This window comes from Aegilops tauschii, chromosome 3 (assembly GCF_002575655.3).
Source record: "Aegilops tauschii subsp. strangulata cultivar AL8/78 chromosome 3, Aet v6.0, whole genome shotgun sequence".
NCBI lineage: Eukaryota > Viridiplantae > Streptophyta > Magnoliopsida > Poales > Poaceae > Aegilops > Aegilops tauschii.
In genome coordinates, this window is record NC_053037.3 from 17922690 (window position 1) to 17944218 (window position 21529).

Here is a 21529-nt window from a genome sequence, read left to right on the forward strand (position 1 = left end):
GCAGTGGGGGCCGTAGTACCGCTCGTTTGCGGTAGCACCGCCCTGCCACCGCGGTAGTACCGCTCTGGGCCCAGCGGCAGTACCGCGAGGGGGAGCGGTAGTACCGCTTATAGGGGCAAGCGGTAGTACCGCTGGCCAAGCGGTAGTACCGCTCTCTGCGGGGCTGAAGTGGGGGTAACGGTTGGATTGTTCCCCCCCCCCCCCCCACTATATAAGGAGGTCTTCTTCCCCAATGAACTTTATCTCTTAAGCTCGTGTTCTTCCCCCATTGTTGACCTTCTTCGAGCTTGCTAACTCTCAATCCCTCCATGGATTCTTGCTAGTTTTTGAGGGAAAAGAGAGAGGAGATCTAGATCCACATTTCCACCAATCACTTTCTCCTCTATGTGAGGGGAACCCATTGGATCTAGATCTTGGAGTTCTTGGTGTTCTCCTTCTTGTTCTTCCTCTCATTTTCCTCCCTAGCATTAGTTGTTTCGGTGGGATTTGAGAGAGAAGGACTTGGGCACTCCGTGTGCCCTTGCCATTGCATTTGGTGCATCGGTTTGAGTTCTCCACGGTGATACGTGGAAGTTACAAGTTGAGAAGCTTATTACTCTTGGGTGCTTGGGCGCCCTAGACGGTTGGTGGTGTTCGGAGCTCAATCATTGTGGTGTAAAGCTCTGGGCAAGCGTCGGGGTCTCCAATTAGGTTGTGGAGATCGCCCCGAGCAATTTGACGGGTACCGGTGACCGCCCCCAAGGGTTGCCAAAGTGTACGGGTTGGGTGACCGCCCCCAAGGGTTGCCATTTGTACGGGTTCGGTGACCGCCCTCAAGGGTCCCTTAGTGGAATCACGGCATCTTGCATTGTGCGAGGGCGTGAGGAGATTACGGTGGCCCTAGTGGCTTCTTGGGGAGCATTGTGCCTCCACACCGCTCCAAACGGAGATTAGCATCCGCAAGGGTGTGAACTTCGGGATACATCGTCGTCTCCGCGTGCCTCGGTTATCTCTTACCCGAACCCTTTACTTATGCACTTTACTTTGTGATAGCCATATTGTTTCTTGTCATATATCTTGCTATCACTTAGTTGTTTATCTTGCTTAGCATAAATTGTTGGTGCACATAGGTAAGCCTAGTTGTTGTAGGTTTTGTGCTTGTCAAATTAACCGCTAGGTTTATTCCGCATTTGTTCAAGCCTAAACCGTAATTATTTTAAATCGCCTATTCACCCCCCCCCCTCTAGGCGACATCTACGATCTTTCAGTATGTCAGCAAGGTAAATGTCTATAACATATGCAACAAGTGTACCTTTGCATGAAGCAGCATTCCCGACCTTCTTGCCATGCTCTGCAAGCCACTTGCTACAGTTCCTGTTCCAGTGACCAGTCTCCTTGCAGTGAAAGCGAACGGTCTTTGAGTCCGGTCAAGACTTCTGCGCAGCGGCGGAGGTTACCGTCTCCGTGCCCTTTGCCTTAGCCTTTTTCTTGGACCAACTCTTCTTGAACTTAGCCGATTTCTGCACCATCAACACTTGATGCGTGCCTTTCTTAATATCCTGCTCTGCCACCTTGAGCATCCCATGCAATTCAGTGAGCTTCTTATCCATGCCGTGCATATGATAGTTCGAGATGAACGTCCCATAGCTAGGCGGAAGAGAACCCAGAACTGCATCTGTAGCCAGCCCATCCAAGAGCGGGAAGCCCAAACGATCCAAAGCTTGCACATATCCGATCATCTTGATCACATGTGGGCTCAGTGGATCACCTTCCTTCAGCTTGCAATCCATCAAGGATCGCCAGACGTTGAACCTTTCGGTCCTAGCCTGTGTCTGAAACATGCTCTTGAGACTCTCGATCATATTGTAAGCCTCAACATTTTCGGAATGCTGTTGCAAATCGGGCTCCATACAAGCCAGCATCAGACAGCTGATCTCCGTTGATTCATCAACGAGTTTCTGGTAGGCATTCTAAGCTGTGGCACTAGCATTATCGGCAGGTTCCTCTGGAAGTGGATCCTCTAGAACATGTTCCTTTTTATCATGCTTGAGAACTATTCTCAGATTTCTATACCAGGTGGTAAAGTTTGTTCCATTCAGTTTATCCTTTTCCAGAATTGATTTCAATGCAAAGTTGGGTTGAGCAGGTGGTGCCATTGATCTGCAACAGAAAATATGCAATCACTAAGCAATGTGTTTATGTAGAGTAATTCTAGCCTAAACATAAATACTCCCACTGAAGTTAGCATCCCTCCGCAAACTCTCAGTGATTCAGGATCCGACTAGCACAAGGGACTAGTGAGCTTTAGCATCACTGCTAGACAACATGCCTATCCGGTAAGCAACTCCTTGCTAATCGTATCTCTATACGATTCCTGTCGGTCGGGAAGGTATCTCATACCCCGGCTCCCAACCTTCTTTGCCACAAGGCCCAAAACCGTTTTGATAGCCTTGTCAAGTTAACCTGATGCAGTGCATATCCGTGTCCGACACGAACCCTTCAGTTCAAGGACATCTAGCAGCACCTCAATTTTATGAGCCCACTACTAGACGTACTTGACGTGAGAAGGTGCAACATCGGGGATGGAAATTCGCTTGATATTCATGAGGGATCTTTCTACCATTCTAACATGCATAGAAAACAAGAGGCATAACAATCACAAATAAACATATATTGTGAAATAGTATGGATCCTTCATGGACGTTCTTCCAGGTCGGCTCCGACTCCGATGACCATCTAGGAACTCCATCTTGTTTGTCACGCTCGGACGCCAAGCCACCAACCTGATCTCTATTATCCAACTACTACAACTAGTAATGAATTTACATAGAGTCACAAGTCGGCACGCATGTCGTTATACAATATAATGACAGCACTTTGGCTCCTGCCGGCTGACAAACATGACGTGCAGGCCATGTATAAATTACACACATGCATCACAAACACATGAGCCATACTATTCACATCAAACCTGCAAAACAAAGTTATGCATAGAATCGCATTCTACCGATTTGAGTGATCGTGTACGAAATACAAGGCGCTACGCACACGGCGGTCCCATCTGATCGATCTCATCGATCATCGCGAATTCGATTCGGATTTACGTTTCACTGTTAGCCCCGATGGCGGATGACCGACCGGTAGGGGTAGATCGTGTCACGACCTCATCGATCCCGATTGACAGAAAACATCGCCTCAACGATCCCCATGTGCAGTTGATCTCATCAACCGTGCACACAGCCGATCTCATCAATGACAACAGATCTCATCTGCCACCTCCACATATCAAATATGCATACGATCTGAATCCAAATCCTATAGCAGAGGCTCTGATACCACTGTTGGGTTCTACGGTAGGGTGCATCAACTGCAAATTAAAATTTTCCTACGCGTAGAACAACCAGGAACATGCTACGGGAGATGGATCACAGTTCGTTACCACTAGACGCGCAGTGCCGTGCAGCGGAAGAAGAGTTGGGGCAGCGCGTCCGCGTTGATCGTCTCTTCCTCGTCCGATCTCCCTTGAACAGCCAGTCGTCAGATCCCACGTACAAGTTCGCCGGAGCGGCGCAAGTGCACCGCCTCTAATGGTATCCGCGCGTGCAGGAGGAACGTCGTGCGGCGGACTGCTAGGTCCGATCACACAACCGGCGGCGAGTGGAGGTGTCTATTCGCAACACATGCAAACCCTAGTGAAAGCGCCAAAGCCATCCTCTTCATGAGTGTGCCGCACCCCACTTTATATAGGCGTCCGTCGCGGGCTCAATACTTGGGCCTCGCACGGACCCTAAAGCCCATAAGTCTACTCGGCCACAATCCGAATACGGCTCGGATCACATCCGACCAGTGTCCTCGGATCCGACCTCGTAGGTTCCTTCCCTTAAGCGCGCGGCCCCTTAGGTTCAAGTCGGCTTGGTCACAGTTCGGATCAACTCCGACCTGCACGGTTGGTAGCGGCGTCTAGCAAGGCGTGCCGACCACCAAGCAGACTATGAAGCTGGTTAGGCGAACCTGTACAACATACTTCTGTTCCCTTTGCCACACGATATACGTTGTTGGGCTCAAGGCGAGTCTGTCATCCTTGTGGTAGCCCGACCTCTTTCTCGTTCCAGTGATGCCGACCACTATCCGGATTATCTCATAATCCTTGTCGCATGGCCATGCTTATCCTGGTCGGATCACACGAGGGGCCCAGAGTATATCTCTCCTGATCGGAGGGGCAAATCCCATCTTGCTCGACCATGTCTCGCAGCATGGAACTGGACAAACCCGAAACCTACCTTTGTAACTACCCAGTCACGGAGTAGCGCTTGGTCGGCCCAAAGCAAGTCTGTCACCATCCCGAGGACATGCGTCAGCTCAGGTCTTAGGACATAGAACGTATGTTGCACTAGAGACTCACAGATGACATATCGCTGCGTCTCATAGTTGGGTCTGTCCGACTCAGACCTTATCTCGACTCGGATTCGACTACATCGAATCCGACCAGACCTTTCCAAGTCCATATTATCCGGTTAGCATCCAATGCTCCATGGCTAGTGAGACCGAGCCATCGACCGTGTCATATGCTAGTCTAGTCGGCTGCGCGTCCACACAACCCTTTTGACTAGGGACCTTTTAGAACAGTCATCATACAATGCATAATCCGACAAACAAGTCACGTACTTGCTGATACACATCATTGATAATGTCCAAGGACTATCTTTATTCATAAACACATAGGAAATATCATCATACATGATTGCCTCTAGGGCATATCTCCAACAAAAATGTGAACCACCATCAGTCATTAAGTATCTAGGGACTCCAAACCTCGGAAAAATAACTTCTTTAAGCATCTTAATAGAAGTGTTATGATCAGCACTACTCGTTAGAATAACTTCTACCCACTTAGTAACATAATCAACAGCAACTAAAATATGTGTATACCCATTAGAGGAAGGAAACGGTCCCATATAGTCAAAGCCCAAACATCAAATGGTTCAATAACAAGTGAATAATTCATAGGCATTTCCTGACGTCTGCTAATATTACCCATTCTTTGACATTCATCACAAGACAAGACAAACTTACGGGCATCTTTGAAGAGAGTAGGCCAATAGAAACCGGATTGCAATACCTTATGTGCAGTTCTATCTCCAGCGTGGTGTCCTCCATAAGCCTCGGAGTGACACTTGCGTAGGATCTGTTCCTGTTCATGCTCAGGTACACAACGTCTAATAACACCATACACTCCTTCTTTATAAAGGTGTGGATCATCCCAGAAGTAATGTCTTAAATCATAGAAAAACTTTTTCTTTTGCTGGTATGTAAAACTAGGTGGTATAAATTTAGCAACAATGTCATTAGCATAATCAGCATACCATGGAGCAGTACGAGAAGCATTTATGACATCTGATTGTTCATCAGGAAAGCTATCATCAATAGGGAGTGCGCCATCAAGAACATTCTCTAACCTAGACAAGTTTTCTGCAACGGGGTTCTCAGCTCCCTTTCTATCAATGATATGCAAATCAAATTCTTGTAGCAAGAGAACCCATCTAATAAGTCTAGGTTTAGCATCTTTCTTTTCCATAAGATATTTAATAGCAGCATGATCAGTGTGAACAGTTACTTTGGAATAAGCAATATAAGGTCTGAACTTATCACAAGCAAATACAACTGCTAAAAATTCTTTTTCAGTAGTGGCATAATTTCTCTGGGCACTGTCTAGAGTTTTACTAGCATATTGAATAACATTTAATTTCTTATCAACACTTTGTCCTAGAACAGCACCTACAGCATAATCACTAGCATCACACATAATTTCAAAGGGTAAATTCCAATCAGGTGGTTGAACAATAGGTGCAGAAATCAAAGCTTTCTTAAGTATTTCAAATGCTTCTACACAATCATCATCAAAGACAAAAGGAATATCTTTCTGTAAGAGGTTATTCAGAGGCCTAGAATTTATTGAGAAGTCTTTAATGAACCTCCTATAAAAAGTGGCATGATCAAGGAAACTTCTTATACCTTTAATGTCCTTAGGACACTGCATCTTTTCAATAGCATCAACTTTAGCTTTATCAACTTCAATACCTCTTTCAGCCCCAAGACAATACCTTCATTAACCATAAAGTGGCACTTCTCCCAATTCAAGACAAGATTAGTTTCTTTGCATCTCTGCAAAACTCGATCAAGGTTGCTTAAGCAATCATCAAAAGAAGATCCATAAATGGAGAAATCATCCATGAAAACCTCAACAATCTTTTCACAAAAGTCAGAGAATATAGCCATCATGCATCTTTGAAAGGTAGCAGGTGCATTACATAAACCAAAAGGCATACGTCTATAAGCAAAAGTACCGAAAGGGCAAGTAAAAGTGGTCTTTTCTTGATCCTCTTTTGACACAGGTATTTGGGAAAAACCCGAGTAACCATCTAGAAAGCAAAAATGTGTATGTTTGGATAACCTTAAAAGGTAGAGGGTAATTATCCTTTTTAGTATCTTTATTTAACTTGCGGAAATCAATTACCATTCTATAACCTGTAACAATCCTTTGTGGAATCAATTCATATTTATCATTAGGAACTACAGTAATACCTCCCCTTCTTAGGGACACAATGGACAGGACTTACCCACTGACTATCAGCAACTGGATAAATTATACCTGTCTCAAGAAGCTTTAATATTTCTTTTCTTACCACTTCTTTCATCTTAGGATTTAACCGTCGTTGGTGATCAACAACCGGTTTAGCGTCTTTCTCCAATTTTATTTTGTGCTGGCACAGAGTGGGACTAATGCCCTTAAGATCATCAAGAGTATATCCAATAGCAGCACGGTGCTTCTTCAGAGTTTTCAATAATTTCTTTTCTTCATGCTCTGAAAGGTTAGCACTAATAATAACAGGATATATCTTCTGTTCATCAAGATAAGCATACTTAAGAGTATCAGGTAGTGGTTTAAGCTCAAACACGGGGTCACCGTTGGGTGGAGGAGGATCCCCTAGGATTTCAACAGACAAGTCGTGTTTCAAAATAGGACCTTGTTTAAAGAATACTTCATCTATTTCCCTTCTTTCATTCATAAACATATCATTTTCATGGTCTAGCAAATATTGTTCTAAAGGATCATTAGGAGGCACGGCAATAGAAGCAAGACCAATAATTTCATCTTTACTAGGCAATTCTTTGTCATGGGTTGTCTACGAAATTTAGCAAAATTAAACTCATGAGACATATCCCCCAACCCAATAGTAACAACATCCTTTTCGCAATCTATCCTAGCATTAACAGTATTCAAGAAGGGTCTACCAAATATAATGGGACAAAAGTCATCTTGTGGGGAGCCAAGAACAAGAAAATCAGTAGGATATTTAACTTTCCCACACACGACTTCAACATCTCTAACAATTCCAATTGGTGAAATAGTATCTCTATTGGCAAGTTTAATAGTAACATCAGTTTCTTCTATCTCAGCAGGTGCAATATCATGCATAAATTCTTTGTATAAGGAATGAGGTATTGCACTTGCACTAGCACCCATATCACATAAGCCATGATAGCAATGATCTCCTATTTTAACAGAAATAACAGGCATGCCAACAACAGGTCTATGTTTACCCTTTGTATCGGGTCTAGCAATTCTAGCAGCTTCATCACAGAAGTAAATAACATGCCCATCAATATTATCAGCCAGGAGATCCTTAACCATAGCAATACTAGGTTCAACATTAATTTGCTCAGGGGGTTTGGGTGTCTTGATATTACTTTTGTTAACCACGGTGGAAGCTTTAGCATGATCCTTTATTCTAACAAGGAAAGGTGGTTTCTCGATATAAGTAGTCGGAACAATAGGATCATTATAAGTGATAGTTTTTTCTTCAACTTTGATAGATTCAACTACTTTTACTTCAATGGTAGGATGATATTTAAACCACTTCTTCTTAGAGAGACCAACATGAGTAGCAAATGATTCACAGAAAGAAGCTACTATCTCAGAGTCAAGTCCGTATTTAGTGCTAAATTCACGGAAAACATCGGTATCCATAAAAGATTTAACACAATCAAACTTAGGTGTTATACCTGACTCCTTAACTTTCTCGAGATCCCAATCTTCAGAGTTGTGTTTAATTCTTTCCAATAAATCCCATCTGAATTCAATTGTCTTCATCATAAAAGAACCAGTACAAGAATTATCGAGCATGGAGCGATTGTTGTCAGAAAGCCGAGCATAAAAATTTTGAATAATTATTTCTCTTGCGAGCTCATGATTGGGGCATGAATATAACATTGACTTAAGCATCCCCCAAGCTTGAGCGATGCTTTCTCCTTTGCGAGGCCAAAAATTATATATATAATTACGATCACGATGAACAAGATGCATAGGATAAAACTTCTGATGAAATTCCAATTTCAATCGTTTGTAGTTCCATGATCCCATATCATCGCATAGCCTATACCATGTCAATGCCTCTCCCTTCAAAGATAAAGGGAAGACCTTCTTCTTGATAACATCCTCGGGCATACCTGCAAGCTTAAATAATCCACAAACTTCATCCACATAAATTAGGTGCAAATCGGGATGCAATGTTCCATCTCCTGTAAAGGGATTAGCTAGTAGTTTCTCTATCATACCCGAAGGAATTTCAAAGTAAACATTTTCAGTAGGTTCAGTAGGTTGAGGAGCAACTCTTTACTCTATTGGTCGGGGTGAAGATACCCCGAACAAGCCCCTCAAAGGATTACTTTCCATAGTAACAACTGACAGTAAATTTCAGCACACTATATAAATTTTTCCTTACCAAAGACACTTCACTCCCCGGCAACGGCGCCAGAAAAGAGTCTTGATGACCCATAAGTATAGGGGATCTATCGTAGTCCTTTCGATAAGTAAGAGTGTCGAACCCAACGAGGAGCAGAAGGAAATGACAAGCGGTTTTCAGTAAGGTATTCTCTGCAAGCACTGAAATTATCGGTAACAGATAGTTTTGTGATAAGGTAATTGGTAACGGGTAACAAGTAATGAAAGTAAATAAGGTGCAGCAAGGTGGTCCAATCCTTTTTGTAGCAAAGGACAAGCCTGGACAAATTCTTATATGAAGGAAAACACTCCCGAGGATACATGGGAATTATTGTCAAGCTAGTTTCCATTACGCTCATATGATTCGCGTTCGTTACTTTGATAATTTGATATGTGGGTGGACCGGTGCTTAGGTACTGCCCTTCCTTGGACAAGCATCCCACTTATGATTAACCCCTATTGAAAGCATCCGCAACTACAAAACAAGTATTAAGGTAAACCTAACCATAGCATGAAACATATGGATCCAAATCAGCCCCTTACGAAGCAACGCATAAACTAGGGTTTAAACTTCTGTCACTCAAGCAACCCATCATCTACTTATTACTTCCCAATGCCTTCCACTAGGCCCAAATAATGGTGAAGTGTCATGTAGTCGACGTTCACATAACACCACTAGAGGAAAGACAACATACATATCATCAAAATATCGAACGAATACCAAATTCAGATGACTACTTATAGAAAGACTTCTCCCATGTCCTCAGGAACAAATGTAACTACTCACAAATCATATTCATGCTCATAATAAGAGGGGTATTAATATCATTAAGGATCTGAACATATAATCTTCCACCGAATAAACCAACTAGCATCAACTACAAGGAGTAATCAACACTACTAGCAACCTACAGGTACCAATCGGAGGCTTTGAGACAAAGATCGGATACAAGAGATGAACTAGGGTTTGAGAGGAGATGGTGCTGGTGAAGATGTTGATGGATATTGACCCCCTCCGGATGAGAGGATCGATGGTGATGACAATGGCGATGATTTCCCCCTCCCGGAGGGATGTTTCCCAGGCAGAACAGCTCCGCCGGAGCCCTAGATTGGTTCCGCCAAGGTTCCGCCTCATGGCGGCGGTGTTTCTTCCCGAAAGCTTGCTTATGATTTTTTCCAGGGTGAAAGACACTATATAGACAAAGATGGGCACCGGAGGCCTGATAGGGGACCCACGAGGCAGGGGGGCGCGCCCAGGGGGTAGGGTGTGCCCCCACCCTCGTGGATGGTGGGTGGCCCCCCTCTGGTACTTTCTTCGCTCAGTATTTTTTATTATTCCAAAAATAACTTCCCTGGAGTTTCAGGACTTTTGGAGTTGTGCAGAATAGGTCTCTAATATTTACTCCTTTTCCAGCCCAGAATTCTAGCTGCCGGCATTCTCCCTCTTCGTGTGAACCTTGTAAAATAAGAGAGAATATGCATAAATATTGTGACTTAATGTGTAATAACAGACCATAATGCAATAAATATCGATATGAAAGCATGATGCAAAATGGACGTATCAAGCTGCTTCATGCATGAATGGTTGTATTCTGTAATTTATTTCATGTTGGTGTGAATTTTAAATTTAGAAAGATATGATGTGGCAACCAAGCTTGGTATCTCAGTTTTTAAGCCAAGCTTGGTGTGGTTTTTGAATTCTTGTCAAAATGGCAGCCAAACATGACACAAATGTCATTTCAGTTGCTATTTCGATTTGGAATCTTGATTCCAGCAAATGAAATTTGATCATTGATTTCATTTCATTTCTATCAAACGAAATGAAATCACACGTGCCAAACGAGTTGTAAAGGCATTGGTTCCAACTTTCTTGGCCCATGAGATTTTCATGGCACGTAATTATATTCCGCTAGTTGGGATATGCAGAAAAATACAACTCAAACCATAAAAAACCAACTCCTGAAAACTAGAAGGAGCATGTTTTCCTTTCCAAGGAAAACATAGGTTTTTTAGAATTTTAGAACTGTCTAGGGCTTCTCTCCATGATAAATGTCGGTGAGAACAGTCTTGGACACAAAGAAGCTTTCAAAATCTCTGAGGCCTACAAAATAGGATTAACAATTATAAATGTTTTGCAACACTAGCTTGTTGCCGACTTCGGTTAGAATCATTCATACGACAAACCAAATTCTTCTTAAATTTGTTGTAAAGTTAGCTATGAAACGAACATGACCTAAATTATTGGTTGATACTTCCTATTTTCTGCAGTAGTAGTTCGCGTTCATGGATTAGTTGAAACAAGTGAGCTTGTACAGGATGCATCCGGTGAAATTAAAGGCAGGGCGGACCCAACCAAAAATTTCAATGTGGGCCCAAATGAGAGTGGGGGCACACTTGTTTTGTCAACTGGGGGCCCAACTAGCGAAGACTGGGCTTTCGAGTTGAAAAGACAGAAATTGAGTGGGGGGCTAGGACCTCACTTGGCCCAACATGGGTCAGCCCCTGATTAAAGTAAGAAAGAAACTAGTCGATCAGAACTCACCTCCTTGCGCATGAGTTGCACGTGCCTCTCCTGGAGGGCGCCGAGGTACTTGATCGCCAAGGTGTTAAGCAGCTTGATGCCGACAATGGCGGGCGTGCGAGTCACCGTGAGGTCGTCCAACACCGTGTATGTAACGCCGCCACGCACGGACGAACTTGGGTGGATGGGGAGGGTGTTCTTGGAGCGCACCGGCAGCGCGGCGGTGAGATTCCCGACAACCACGCCCTTGCCCACGCCAGACTCGAGGTAAGCTTGGTCGAGCTTCATGACACCAGCGTGGAGGTTGCCCATGCTTCCCACATCCATCTGTTCCCTCTCGAGAAGCTCGATTGTCGCGCCAATGGCTGGGCGAGGATGGAGAAGAGGAAGTACACTATGTCCTTTTTTCGAAAAGAGGGGACATCCCTCGGCCTCTTGGCCTTCGCGAACAGCACGCGGCGCGCAGTCGTCTCCACCAGGAGCCTCATGCTTGGCGCGGTGACTATGTTCGTCGTCATCGATCTCGGCGGCGCGCCAAACAGGGTTTGGGGTTGGTGTATATGGCCGCACACGTGGGTTGATTTAGGGCTTGAGTTAAGAAGGGGTGCGACGTAGTAGAGCTCCTTCGCAGTTTTTTTTTCTTTTGAGCAAAAGAACTCCTTCCTAGGTTTTTTAGGCAAGAGCTCCTTCCTATTTTTTTCGTTTTGAGTGATAAAAGTTCCTTCCTTTTTTCTAAGATGAAAGTGGTCCTTCCTATGTCGCCCGATAGCACAGGAAGTGCACAACTAGGCCTGCCTATGTTGACGTTGGTATTGTACTGAGTCAATCGAGTTTCTTTTTTGGGGCGTCTAGCTGATGGCCGGTGGCTCGTTAGCGCTCGCGAGCGGCCGACTAAAAAAAGTAAGTGCCTGTCGCATAGTTCAGAAAAAGGCAACACGTTTAGTCCTTATCCTATATAGTCTCTTCTCACGTGATGAATGCCTGCATGCCGCTATATTAACGTTCCTCATGTCCGCCCTTTTGCATTATTTTTTGGTTTTCAAAATTATAAAAGGCATATCTTCTAAACCACATGTCAAAATTCAGATCCGTTTTCACCATTGAAACCCTCGCGGCGTGCTCTTCAAAAGTAGATCCCGCATGGGGATGTTTCGACGAACTAGTCTTCCTGCCAACTACACATCAATGTGTGTGCAACTACACTAGATTACCGCGCCAACTGAGCATATGTGTGTGCCAATAATCCTGCCAACTAAACATCAATGTGTGTGCAACTAGACTACATTGCCGCACCAACTGAGCATATGTGTGCAACTAGTGTCCTGCCAACTAAACATCAATGTGTGTGCAACTAGACTAGATTTTCCACGCCAACTAAGCATATGTGTGTGCCAAATAGTCCTGTCAACTAAACACCAATGTGTGTGCAACTAGACTATATTGCCGCGTCAACTGGGCATATGTGTGCAACTAGTGTCCTGTCAACTAAACATCAATGTGTGTGCAACTAGACTAAATTACAAGCCAACTAAGCAACTAGTGTCCTGCCAACTAAACATCAATGTGTGTGCAACTAAACAGCAAAGTTGTCGTGGTTGCACATCTACTACTAGATAGTTGACCAGAGTAGTAGACTAGTTGCAAATCAGGTTGTCATGGTTGCTAGGTTGCAACCACATAGGAAGTTGAATCATGCAGCTCCAAAATTTTGTTTTGAAAAAAGTTGCACCATGTAGTACAAAAATTGCACAACGCAATATTAAAGTTGCACCATATAGCATCAAAGTTGGCATAAAAAAATTCATCGAAACATACCCATGCGGGATCTAGTTTCAAAGATCTCGTCACGAGGGTTCCAACGGTGAAAACGAATCTGAATTCCGACGCGCGGTTAAAAAGTTATGACTTTTTGAATTGTTGTAAAAGGTAGCTAAATCAGGTACATGCGAAGAGAGAGAATGGACTTCACGGGCTACCTTTCCTTCTAATTATATTCCTTGGTCCACTATGTGAGAGCGCAACAGTCCAAAACAATTCTATATGATTCAGACCAGGTGACACCTGGACTATGTACGCACGGAAGCGAGTGGCCAGGAGCCGGCCGCTCGGTTCATCAAAATAGTGTGTATGCACTTTTTAGGTTTTAGGTTCTTTTTTTGCCTAGGTAGGGCTTATCTAGCAAGTTTTCACGAAATAAACCGGTTGCGGTAGTTTTTTTAAATAATCATAATGTTTAAAACGTAAATATTTATGGCAAATAATAACATATTACATTATTGAAGATGAGAGAGGAATACCAAAGAACTTTTGGTACGTCATCATTGGGATCTTGTTGAGCCGAAACACGATGCAAACAGGATACAGGGATTTCTCACAACATTGAAGCATTGAGAACTGCGAATTTCATACCCACCTCCAAGATGATTTTGCTGAGCATTAGTGGCTACTCCATATCACCAATTGATCGTCGGGCTTCTGTCGTTCTCTTCTCTTCATTTGCACACTTTCGTGTGTTTAAATTTGAATAATTCAAATTGTAAGCTTTAAAATTGTTATATTCATGAATTATGTGAACTATGATTATTAAATTGGTATGTGTGCAAATATGTAGTTGAAACGTAGTACATACGCAGAAGCTTATAAGAATTACTGAAGTAAATTTTGTAGGGAGTTAAGTTTCAGGAGTTCAACTAGCAACCAGTTTCTAGGGAGCATGTATAAGAAGTTAAGGTATAAGGAACCGTTTAAGGAATGATTCCCATTGACTTCAGGGCGGAAGAAAACAAATTTATGACAACGATGCTTGGCAAATCTTTGAATATTAATATAATAAAAGTCATTCCCTTTTTAATCTTTTTATGTGAGTGCAATACTTGGTCATGTTTGATTCCATAAAATGTTCCGGAGTTTCCTTTTGACATTTTTAAAACTACTAAATTATTTTTAAATATAAGAGGTATGGCACCCGAGTGCTCGTATTTATTTTCGACTGTTTGAGGGACTAATTATAAGGGATCGGTTAGAAATGTTGGAAGAAACAAACATCCTTGTTTTCCGAAAGAAACAAACTTCCTTGTAGGTTAAGCATTCTTGCGTCTGAGCTCACCCATGTTGATTTTAGACGGTCTTTTCATTTGGCTCTTTTTCCTTCGAGGGCCATTTGACTCATTGTGTTTACATCGTCTTGATGTTTTACTGTAAATCGGTAAAAAAAAATTGAGAGCAAAAATCAGTAAAATTTTACCTTCTTAAAAAATCTAAAATGCATCGTGGCTTTCACATGGGGCCGTCCCGTCTGAGAGGAGATCCTGTCTCAGACCACACTAAGCAGTGCCACATGGAGAGACTGTCCAAAAATTAATCAACGTGGAGGTGGAGCGCATCTTGCGTCCTGTTTCTTGGGGATGCCTGGCTGCCACACAAATACATTGGGCGTCGACCTGCCGACCTGCCGTACGTACGTGGCGGCTGGTGCGATTCGGCTCGTGCATTATTATCTCTTGCCTTGTCGCCGGCGGCGAAATATCGCACACTCCCAACTTCACAGGTTACCCGCCGTTGCGCCCCAAAAATATCCAGGACAGAACCGGCCGACCAACTGGCTGCTAGTCCCCAGGAGATGCGTGGTGCATCGAAACTTTTCAGACCAACTAACTAGCTAGTGTCCAGGAGGTGCGTGATGCATCGAAAACTTTTCAGACCCGATCTATCTCTCGTTTTACCGCGCGAGGAAGACCCAAAATATCTTCGGTTTCATCAAAAGTACTACTCCCTCCGTCCCATAATGTAAGACTTTTTTGACACTACACTAGTGTTAAAAAATGTCTTACATTATGGGACGGAGGGAGTACATTTCTACATCTAGAAGCAAATGCTCCTGATATGAACAGTAAAATTGAAAAAAAAAGAAAAATATTAAAAAAACTGAAATTCTTTTTCTGACATACTTTCACAAATGTTTGTTATGCACGCAAAATTTCATCGCGAAATTACATTGGTGGAAAGCGTGCCAAAAAATTAAAATCGGAGCTCCAAAATGCTTTTGTAAGTAACATTTTCAAAACATTGATTTTGTTTTTTTATCATACCTTCCACCAATGTGATTTTGCGACGAAATTTTGCATGCACATCAAACATTTGTGGAAGTATGCCACAAAAAAATTGAGAATTTTTTGAATTATTTTTGAATTTATTTGATGTTACTGTTCACACCAGGAGCATTTGCTCCTGGGTGTAGAAACTCCACGTCCCGGTTCCATCCCAATTTTTCCGTGTGCAATAATGCATCCGCTTTTTTCTAAATTTCAGTTGCCAGAAATTATAAAATTTGTTATATTAATCGATTTTGCATTAGAAGAGCGAAGTTCCGAACCCGAGGCAAGGACGTCGAGAGGCAGCTAGTCGTGGTGATGTCAACAGCAATGGGTACCAGATTCGACAGGTTTTGGTGTGGAGTGCAAGGGATGGTCGACGGCGCTAGAGAAGGTGGGGCCTAGAGGGATGGCTGGCAACAACGGCTCGGGCAAAGCAGCGAGTTGCAACATTCGCTTGACGAGGGGGCGGGGGCGAAAAAAGGGAGTTGGGCTGAAGATATGGGAAGGGAGGAGGGAGGATATACGCCATCATGTTGGAGAAGAAAATGCATCGGGGGAGGAAGATGACCAACATGATCAAACGGCATTGTCTGCCCCTTCGTCTCATGGCTCTCGGACGAACAAGGCGATTAGGGTTTCCCCTGACTCCTCTCGACATTACCGCCGGTCCACCACATCTTCGGTGGCCTTAGGGCCATGAAGGCGTGATGGACTCCAGCCCTTGTCGGTGGGAGGGACCATGCTCCTTTTTTTAGTTAAGAGTTTTGAGTTCGGTTAGGATTTGTGTGCTGGTTAGGAAGGCGAGGCGGCAACACCTCCCTGTAGATGCACTAATGTCCTTACGTCCTAGCCCCGTCCCGGCGGGGCGTCTAGCACCACCGAGGCGTGTCTCTAATAGATCTCGGGATTTGTTTGGTGCTGGTCTTTGATGGATCTGTTTGAATCCAGTCTTTGTTCGTCTCCGGTGGATCCATCTTGATTCGGCTGTCCATTGTTTTTGTTTGTCTGTCTACAAGTTTGATCATTTCAATCCGTTCTTCTCTTTGTCGGTGTTGGTTGCTGTTTTAGTGCGCTGGTCCTGTGAAGTCTTAACATGACAATTTCTCGATTGTCTACTATGATAATGTTTGGTCGGCTCCGGTGAAGGAGGGGTGATGATGATGATGGCATGCCTTTGATTCGCTCTAGTGGTTAGTCGTTTCTAGGTGGTCCATAACCATGAACACTGTTATATTTGTGTCACTTCTAATGCTTTTTTAACTGTCATGACAGATTATAAATAGATTACAAATAGATCGAAATCGGACGGATTGGGCGAATCGACAGAAATAAAATAAATTATGCGCTTGATGCATAGGTTTTTTTAGGCAGGCTTGGTGTATAGGTGGTCTCATATTTCAACGAGTACAGTTAATTAGCGAGTACTTTGTGAACACTTCATTAATTTGAGCGTGAACACCAGAACTAACAAGTAACAGTACAGGCAAACATGCAAGCACCTCACTCACAAGCCACCACAGCAAGCCATAGACCGACTCAAGTACGTACTGTAGTTACGTAGATCGAACACCACAATTTGTGGAATCACACCCAAGGATCCGATCGAGCAGATGATACGAGCGGCAACTTACCGCACGCACGTCTGCACCGGCGTACGTCGCAATCAGCACGGGCTGGCCTCGCCGACCTCGATGGCCACGGCCGGCTCGGGCATGGTCACGGCGGCCACGGCGGCCCCGACCCTGGGCACGGTGACGGTGAGCTGCGCGCCGCCGTCGTCCATGGCGGCCCTGACCTGGCCCAAGGCGGCGTCCTCGGGGAGGTGGAACCTGCCGAAGAAGGTGGCGACGCTGCGCTCGACGTGGTGGCGCGCCTCGCTCTTGGCCTCCCTCCGCAGGCACCGCTCGCCGGCGATGACCAGCACCTTGCTGTCCTCCTCCACCTCCACCTTGACCTCCTCCTTGGTGACGCCCGCGGGGAGCCTGGCGCTGAACACGTAGGCCTCCGCCGTCTCCCGGCTCTCGATGTAGGTGTCGGCGAAGGCCGTGGTGTCGCTGGCCAGCCAGACGTCGGTGCCGCTGGACGCCGTGGTGCCGAAGATGGTGCCGAAGGGGTTCCACGAGTCCAGGGCCAGCGTGTCGAAGAACCTCACCAACGACATCCTCTCGATCGGTTTAGCTAGCTTGGGGATATGTATGTAGCTTGTGTACTACCAAATGCTAGCTAGATAGTTTCCTTTTGTGAATGCTTGGAGCTGGCTAATGGCGAGGCGCCGGCTATATATGGACTCCCGAAAGTATACACTTGCCACCTACCTGCCTTGCGCCTTCCTGCGGAGCCGCACCTGTCTCTGTAGCTTGAGTTGTCCTTGCGCTTGCGGGAGTAATGTGAAGTGAACCGGTCAGTTTCGTTGGTTTGCGCATGGACTCATATGGGACGATCAGGAAAGCACACATGAGAAATCCGAGCAACGGTGAAAGCAGACCCGATGCACCTAAAAAATGCATTGAAAAATATCCAAAAAAAATACTACTTTACAGCACCATTTTACGCCAAAATATATCGCACGTGAAGCTAAAAAATTGAGTTACAAACGGTCCCTCCCCGGCACAACTTTTCCTGACCAGTCCGATCGCGACGTCGCCCAAATTTGATTGTTGGCACATCCTCGTCACCTCGCTACGGGATGCTAGCTAGGCTTCGCGACCAATCGGGTGTGGGGCAACATGTCGCACGGTCGACGTCGTCGAGTTAAGGGCTCGATGCGCGATCCGTTCACACTCTTTCTCACTCACTCACACGTTGCGCCGTCGACGAGAAAGATCGCGTCGTGTGCAAGGCCGGCCACGTATGTATAGTACGTGCGGCACCCTTAATAATTGTAATCTCCATCGACGTTGAGGTAACGATGGCTCAACAGTTGTGCTTCTTGGTGTGGTCTGCGTATTCCTTGGTGGTTCCACGCGAGATTCTAGCCTCTAGCTTCCTGTTACATCTGGTGAGTCGTCCATGTTCTTGTTACATTTGGAAAAGGGAGGGCTTCTCATCAATTCTTTGCGCCGTATCAGATTCAAAGCTTCTGCGTCACCACATCTCGATTTTCAACGACCTTGCTGTTGTACAGCGTTGTGCCCTTGACTGGTCGACGTACGTGTGTCCGCTGCAGTCAAAATATAGTCCAATCTACAGTAGATTCTAGAGTGCTTTTCGACCACACGTGCACCGTGCATCTTTCAAGCCAAAGATGAGGTCGTCAGACGTCCCCGTTTTTCTCCGCCGTGAACTGTGGATTGTCGACCCGACCCCGACGGCACGTACGTCCGTGATTCGCCTCGCTTCCATTGGCACCAACGTCAGGTTTAATCTCCTTTTCGAAACGAAAAAGGGGGGAAGGAAATGTTTTGGGCCACGCAAAAACTTCCGGTCCCAACAGACATGTTATGCCGACTACTCGACGACAAGTAACCATCAACAGCAACCGCTACCTACGTCCTCATCCGGCAAGCAATTTCTTCCTTCTTCTTTAACACAGACTTGAGAGAGAGAGAGAGAGAGAGAGAGAGAGAGAGAGAGAGAGAGAGAGAGAGATGGCTAGAGTTCGGTGCATGCGTGGTGCGGCTGGTGCCATCCGGAGTTGAATGAATCTTGGACAGCACAACACGTACGTACGTACTGTCCTACTCGTGAGAGATTTTTCCAGATCGAACTGAATTCCAAAGTCTCTTGGCAGCTACGCGAAGGAAATAGTCACTGCGCGTCAATCAGTTCCGATGGAGGTTCTATATTTGGTGTGGTGTCTTAGCAGCCAAGGAAAGAATTAATAACAACATACATATTCGTTAGGCCAAAAGGGAAATTTGTCATATCAATTGCCAAAATCATCAATCTATCAACAAAAGGAGTAAGAATACAGACAGAAGAATCCTCCGGCTTGAACAAATGAGGAGATGTGTGGTTTGAGAGTGACTTCACGGGAATCACAGCGTCCGCCTTACGCAAATCCTTCTCTTTTTCTTTCCTTGTTGGTTCTCCTTTTTTAATGAAAACTAGCAAGATGCCTGTGTATTGCACGGAACATCAAGATGCATTTTTTACAAAACACCTGTTGTGATTGACCCATGCGGGAGTAATCCCGTGTGTAAAACCTAATGATATTTCGAGAAAGATAAGAGATAAAGGTGGGGAGGAGTGAGAAGTGGTGGTGATTGGTGGTCGGACTGAACGGAGGCATGGGGATGGACGACGCCGGCAGCGGCCATCATGCCAGATTGTTTCAGAGGCTTCCTTTTTTAATTGCTCAACAATGAGGTTGTGGGAGATAAGAATGGACGAGGGAAGGCCTTATCTGCAAATGTGGAGAGAGGTGCGGTTATCTTTTTGCAAAATTACCATAGTTTGTTTTCTATCCGTCAGATATAGATTGGACGGTCTATGTTGCAAGATGGCAGGCACACCATCATCACCAACTCGGTTTTTATAAGAGTAGAGAAAATGAGTATCATGTTTTTTCCTTATTTTACAACACATAATTATTTCCTATTTTTAATTTATTATTAAAAATAATATAAAGTTCATAATTTTTTTCCAAAAATTCATGGATTATAAAAAACATCGATTTTGAGAAAAGTTCAAAGATTTAGAAAAAAATTCATGAATTTAAAAAAATCACTAATTTTGAAAAACAAAGTTCATCAATTTTAAAAAAACGTTCATCAACTTAGAAAAAGAGTTCATCAATTTTGGAAAGAGTTCATCGATTTTGAAAGAAGTTCCTCGATTTTGAAAGAAGTTCCTCGATTTTGAAAAATAGTTCATCTATTTTGAAAAAAAAATCATCAGTTTTGAAAAAAGAAATCATTGATTTTGAAAAGAGTTTATCGATTTTGAACAAAATTCATCAATTTAGAAAAAAATCTTCAATTTTGAAATCGAGTTCATCGATTTTAAAAAGAGTTCGTCTGTTTCGAAAAGTGTTCATGTATATTGAAAAAAATTGTTTAAAATAAAAATTAAAAAATAAGAAAAGAAAAGAATTAAAAACAGAACAAAACCTTTCCAAATAAAAAAGAAAGACATAAAAAGAAAAAAGAAATAGAAATAGAAAAAAGGAAAAGATGTAAGAGGAAAAGGACGAAGAAGCAGTAGCTGAGTAGCTAACGTGAGACGGTGGGGTTCTTACTGCATCATGCGAATGACCTTGAGGTCGCCAGATTGAATTGCTCCTAACGGGCAAGTTTTTTTTTGGTTTACAACAGAAAAAAAGGAAAGATTGGCCAAACCCAACTAGTCCTGGTTGTGAGCGCCCGTTTGCAAAAATAATAGGAACGGGCGCTTCAGCGCTAAATAGGGAATGCCCGCCTGAAGCACTAAATAGATTATCGTTTCGATTTGAACAGTAACCCTTTTAAGACAATGTTACCACAGTAGCTAAATAGTTAGTGAAGTTCGCTACAGTGCCCTCCTATAGGCCGGCCCATTTGGGCCCGCCAATGGTCTCGCGCAGCATTTGATGCAAAAGGCTGCCAGATCACACAGGTCCTCCACTGACAAACTGGGCCGACCCATACCACGATGGCTGTTGTAGCGAGTGGTTATTTGGTTTTCTAGTCACTGTTGCTGAAATGGTAGAATCGCAAACAAGAATAACCTCTGTGTATCGAGAGGCACAGGTAAGCGAAAGGTATAAGGCATGGAATATGCTAAGAGGCATTGTCGGAGCCAGCAATTTACCTTGGGCCGTGATAGGAGGTTTTAATGAGGTGCTCCATGCTAGTGAACACGATGGGGTTGGACAGCGGAGTCAAGCTCAGATGGACGCTTTTCATGATGCACTGGACACATGTGGACTCTCTGATATAGGCTACAAGGGATTAGACTGGACGTGGGAGAAAAAGGTTGCAGGGGGAACGTTTACAAGGGTCAGGCTGGATCGCTGTGTTGCCACCCCAGAGTGGATGCTTGCCTTCCCAGCCGCTACACTTGAGCACAAATTGGCAGCAAGTTCTGATCATATACCCATCTTGTTACACCTCACGATCGTGCATGCATGCAAGAGGGGCCTGCGGCCTTTTAAATACTCCCTCCGTTCTGAAATGTAAGTCTTTGTACAAATTTTACTATGAACTACATACGGAGCAAAATGAGTGAAGCTAC

General features: G+C 44.2%; 1 protein-coding gene across 1 annotated transcript; it reads right to left on the reverse strand.

Annotated features, from left to right (window-relative positions):
- Window positions 1-16790: 16790 nt before the first annotated feature.
- LOC109773839 (17.9 kDa heat shock protein 2) lies at window positions 16791-17657 on the reverse strand. The gene has a single exon (XM_020332563.3). The coding sequence runs from the start codon at window positions 17535-17537 to the stop codon at window positions 17040-17042; it is 498 nt and encodes a 165-aa protein (XP_020188152.1). The 5' UTR covers window positions 17538-17657; the 3' UTR covers window positions 16791-17039.
- Between the last annotated feature and the right edge of the window lie 3872 nt (window positions 17658-21529).

Bases quoted from the DNA above. Each gene is read 5' to 3' on its own strand.
- LOC109773839 (XM_020332563.3), bottom strand. From the start codon at position 17,537: ATGTCGTTGGTGAGGTTCTTCGACACGCTGGCCCTGGACTCGTGGAAC.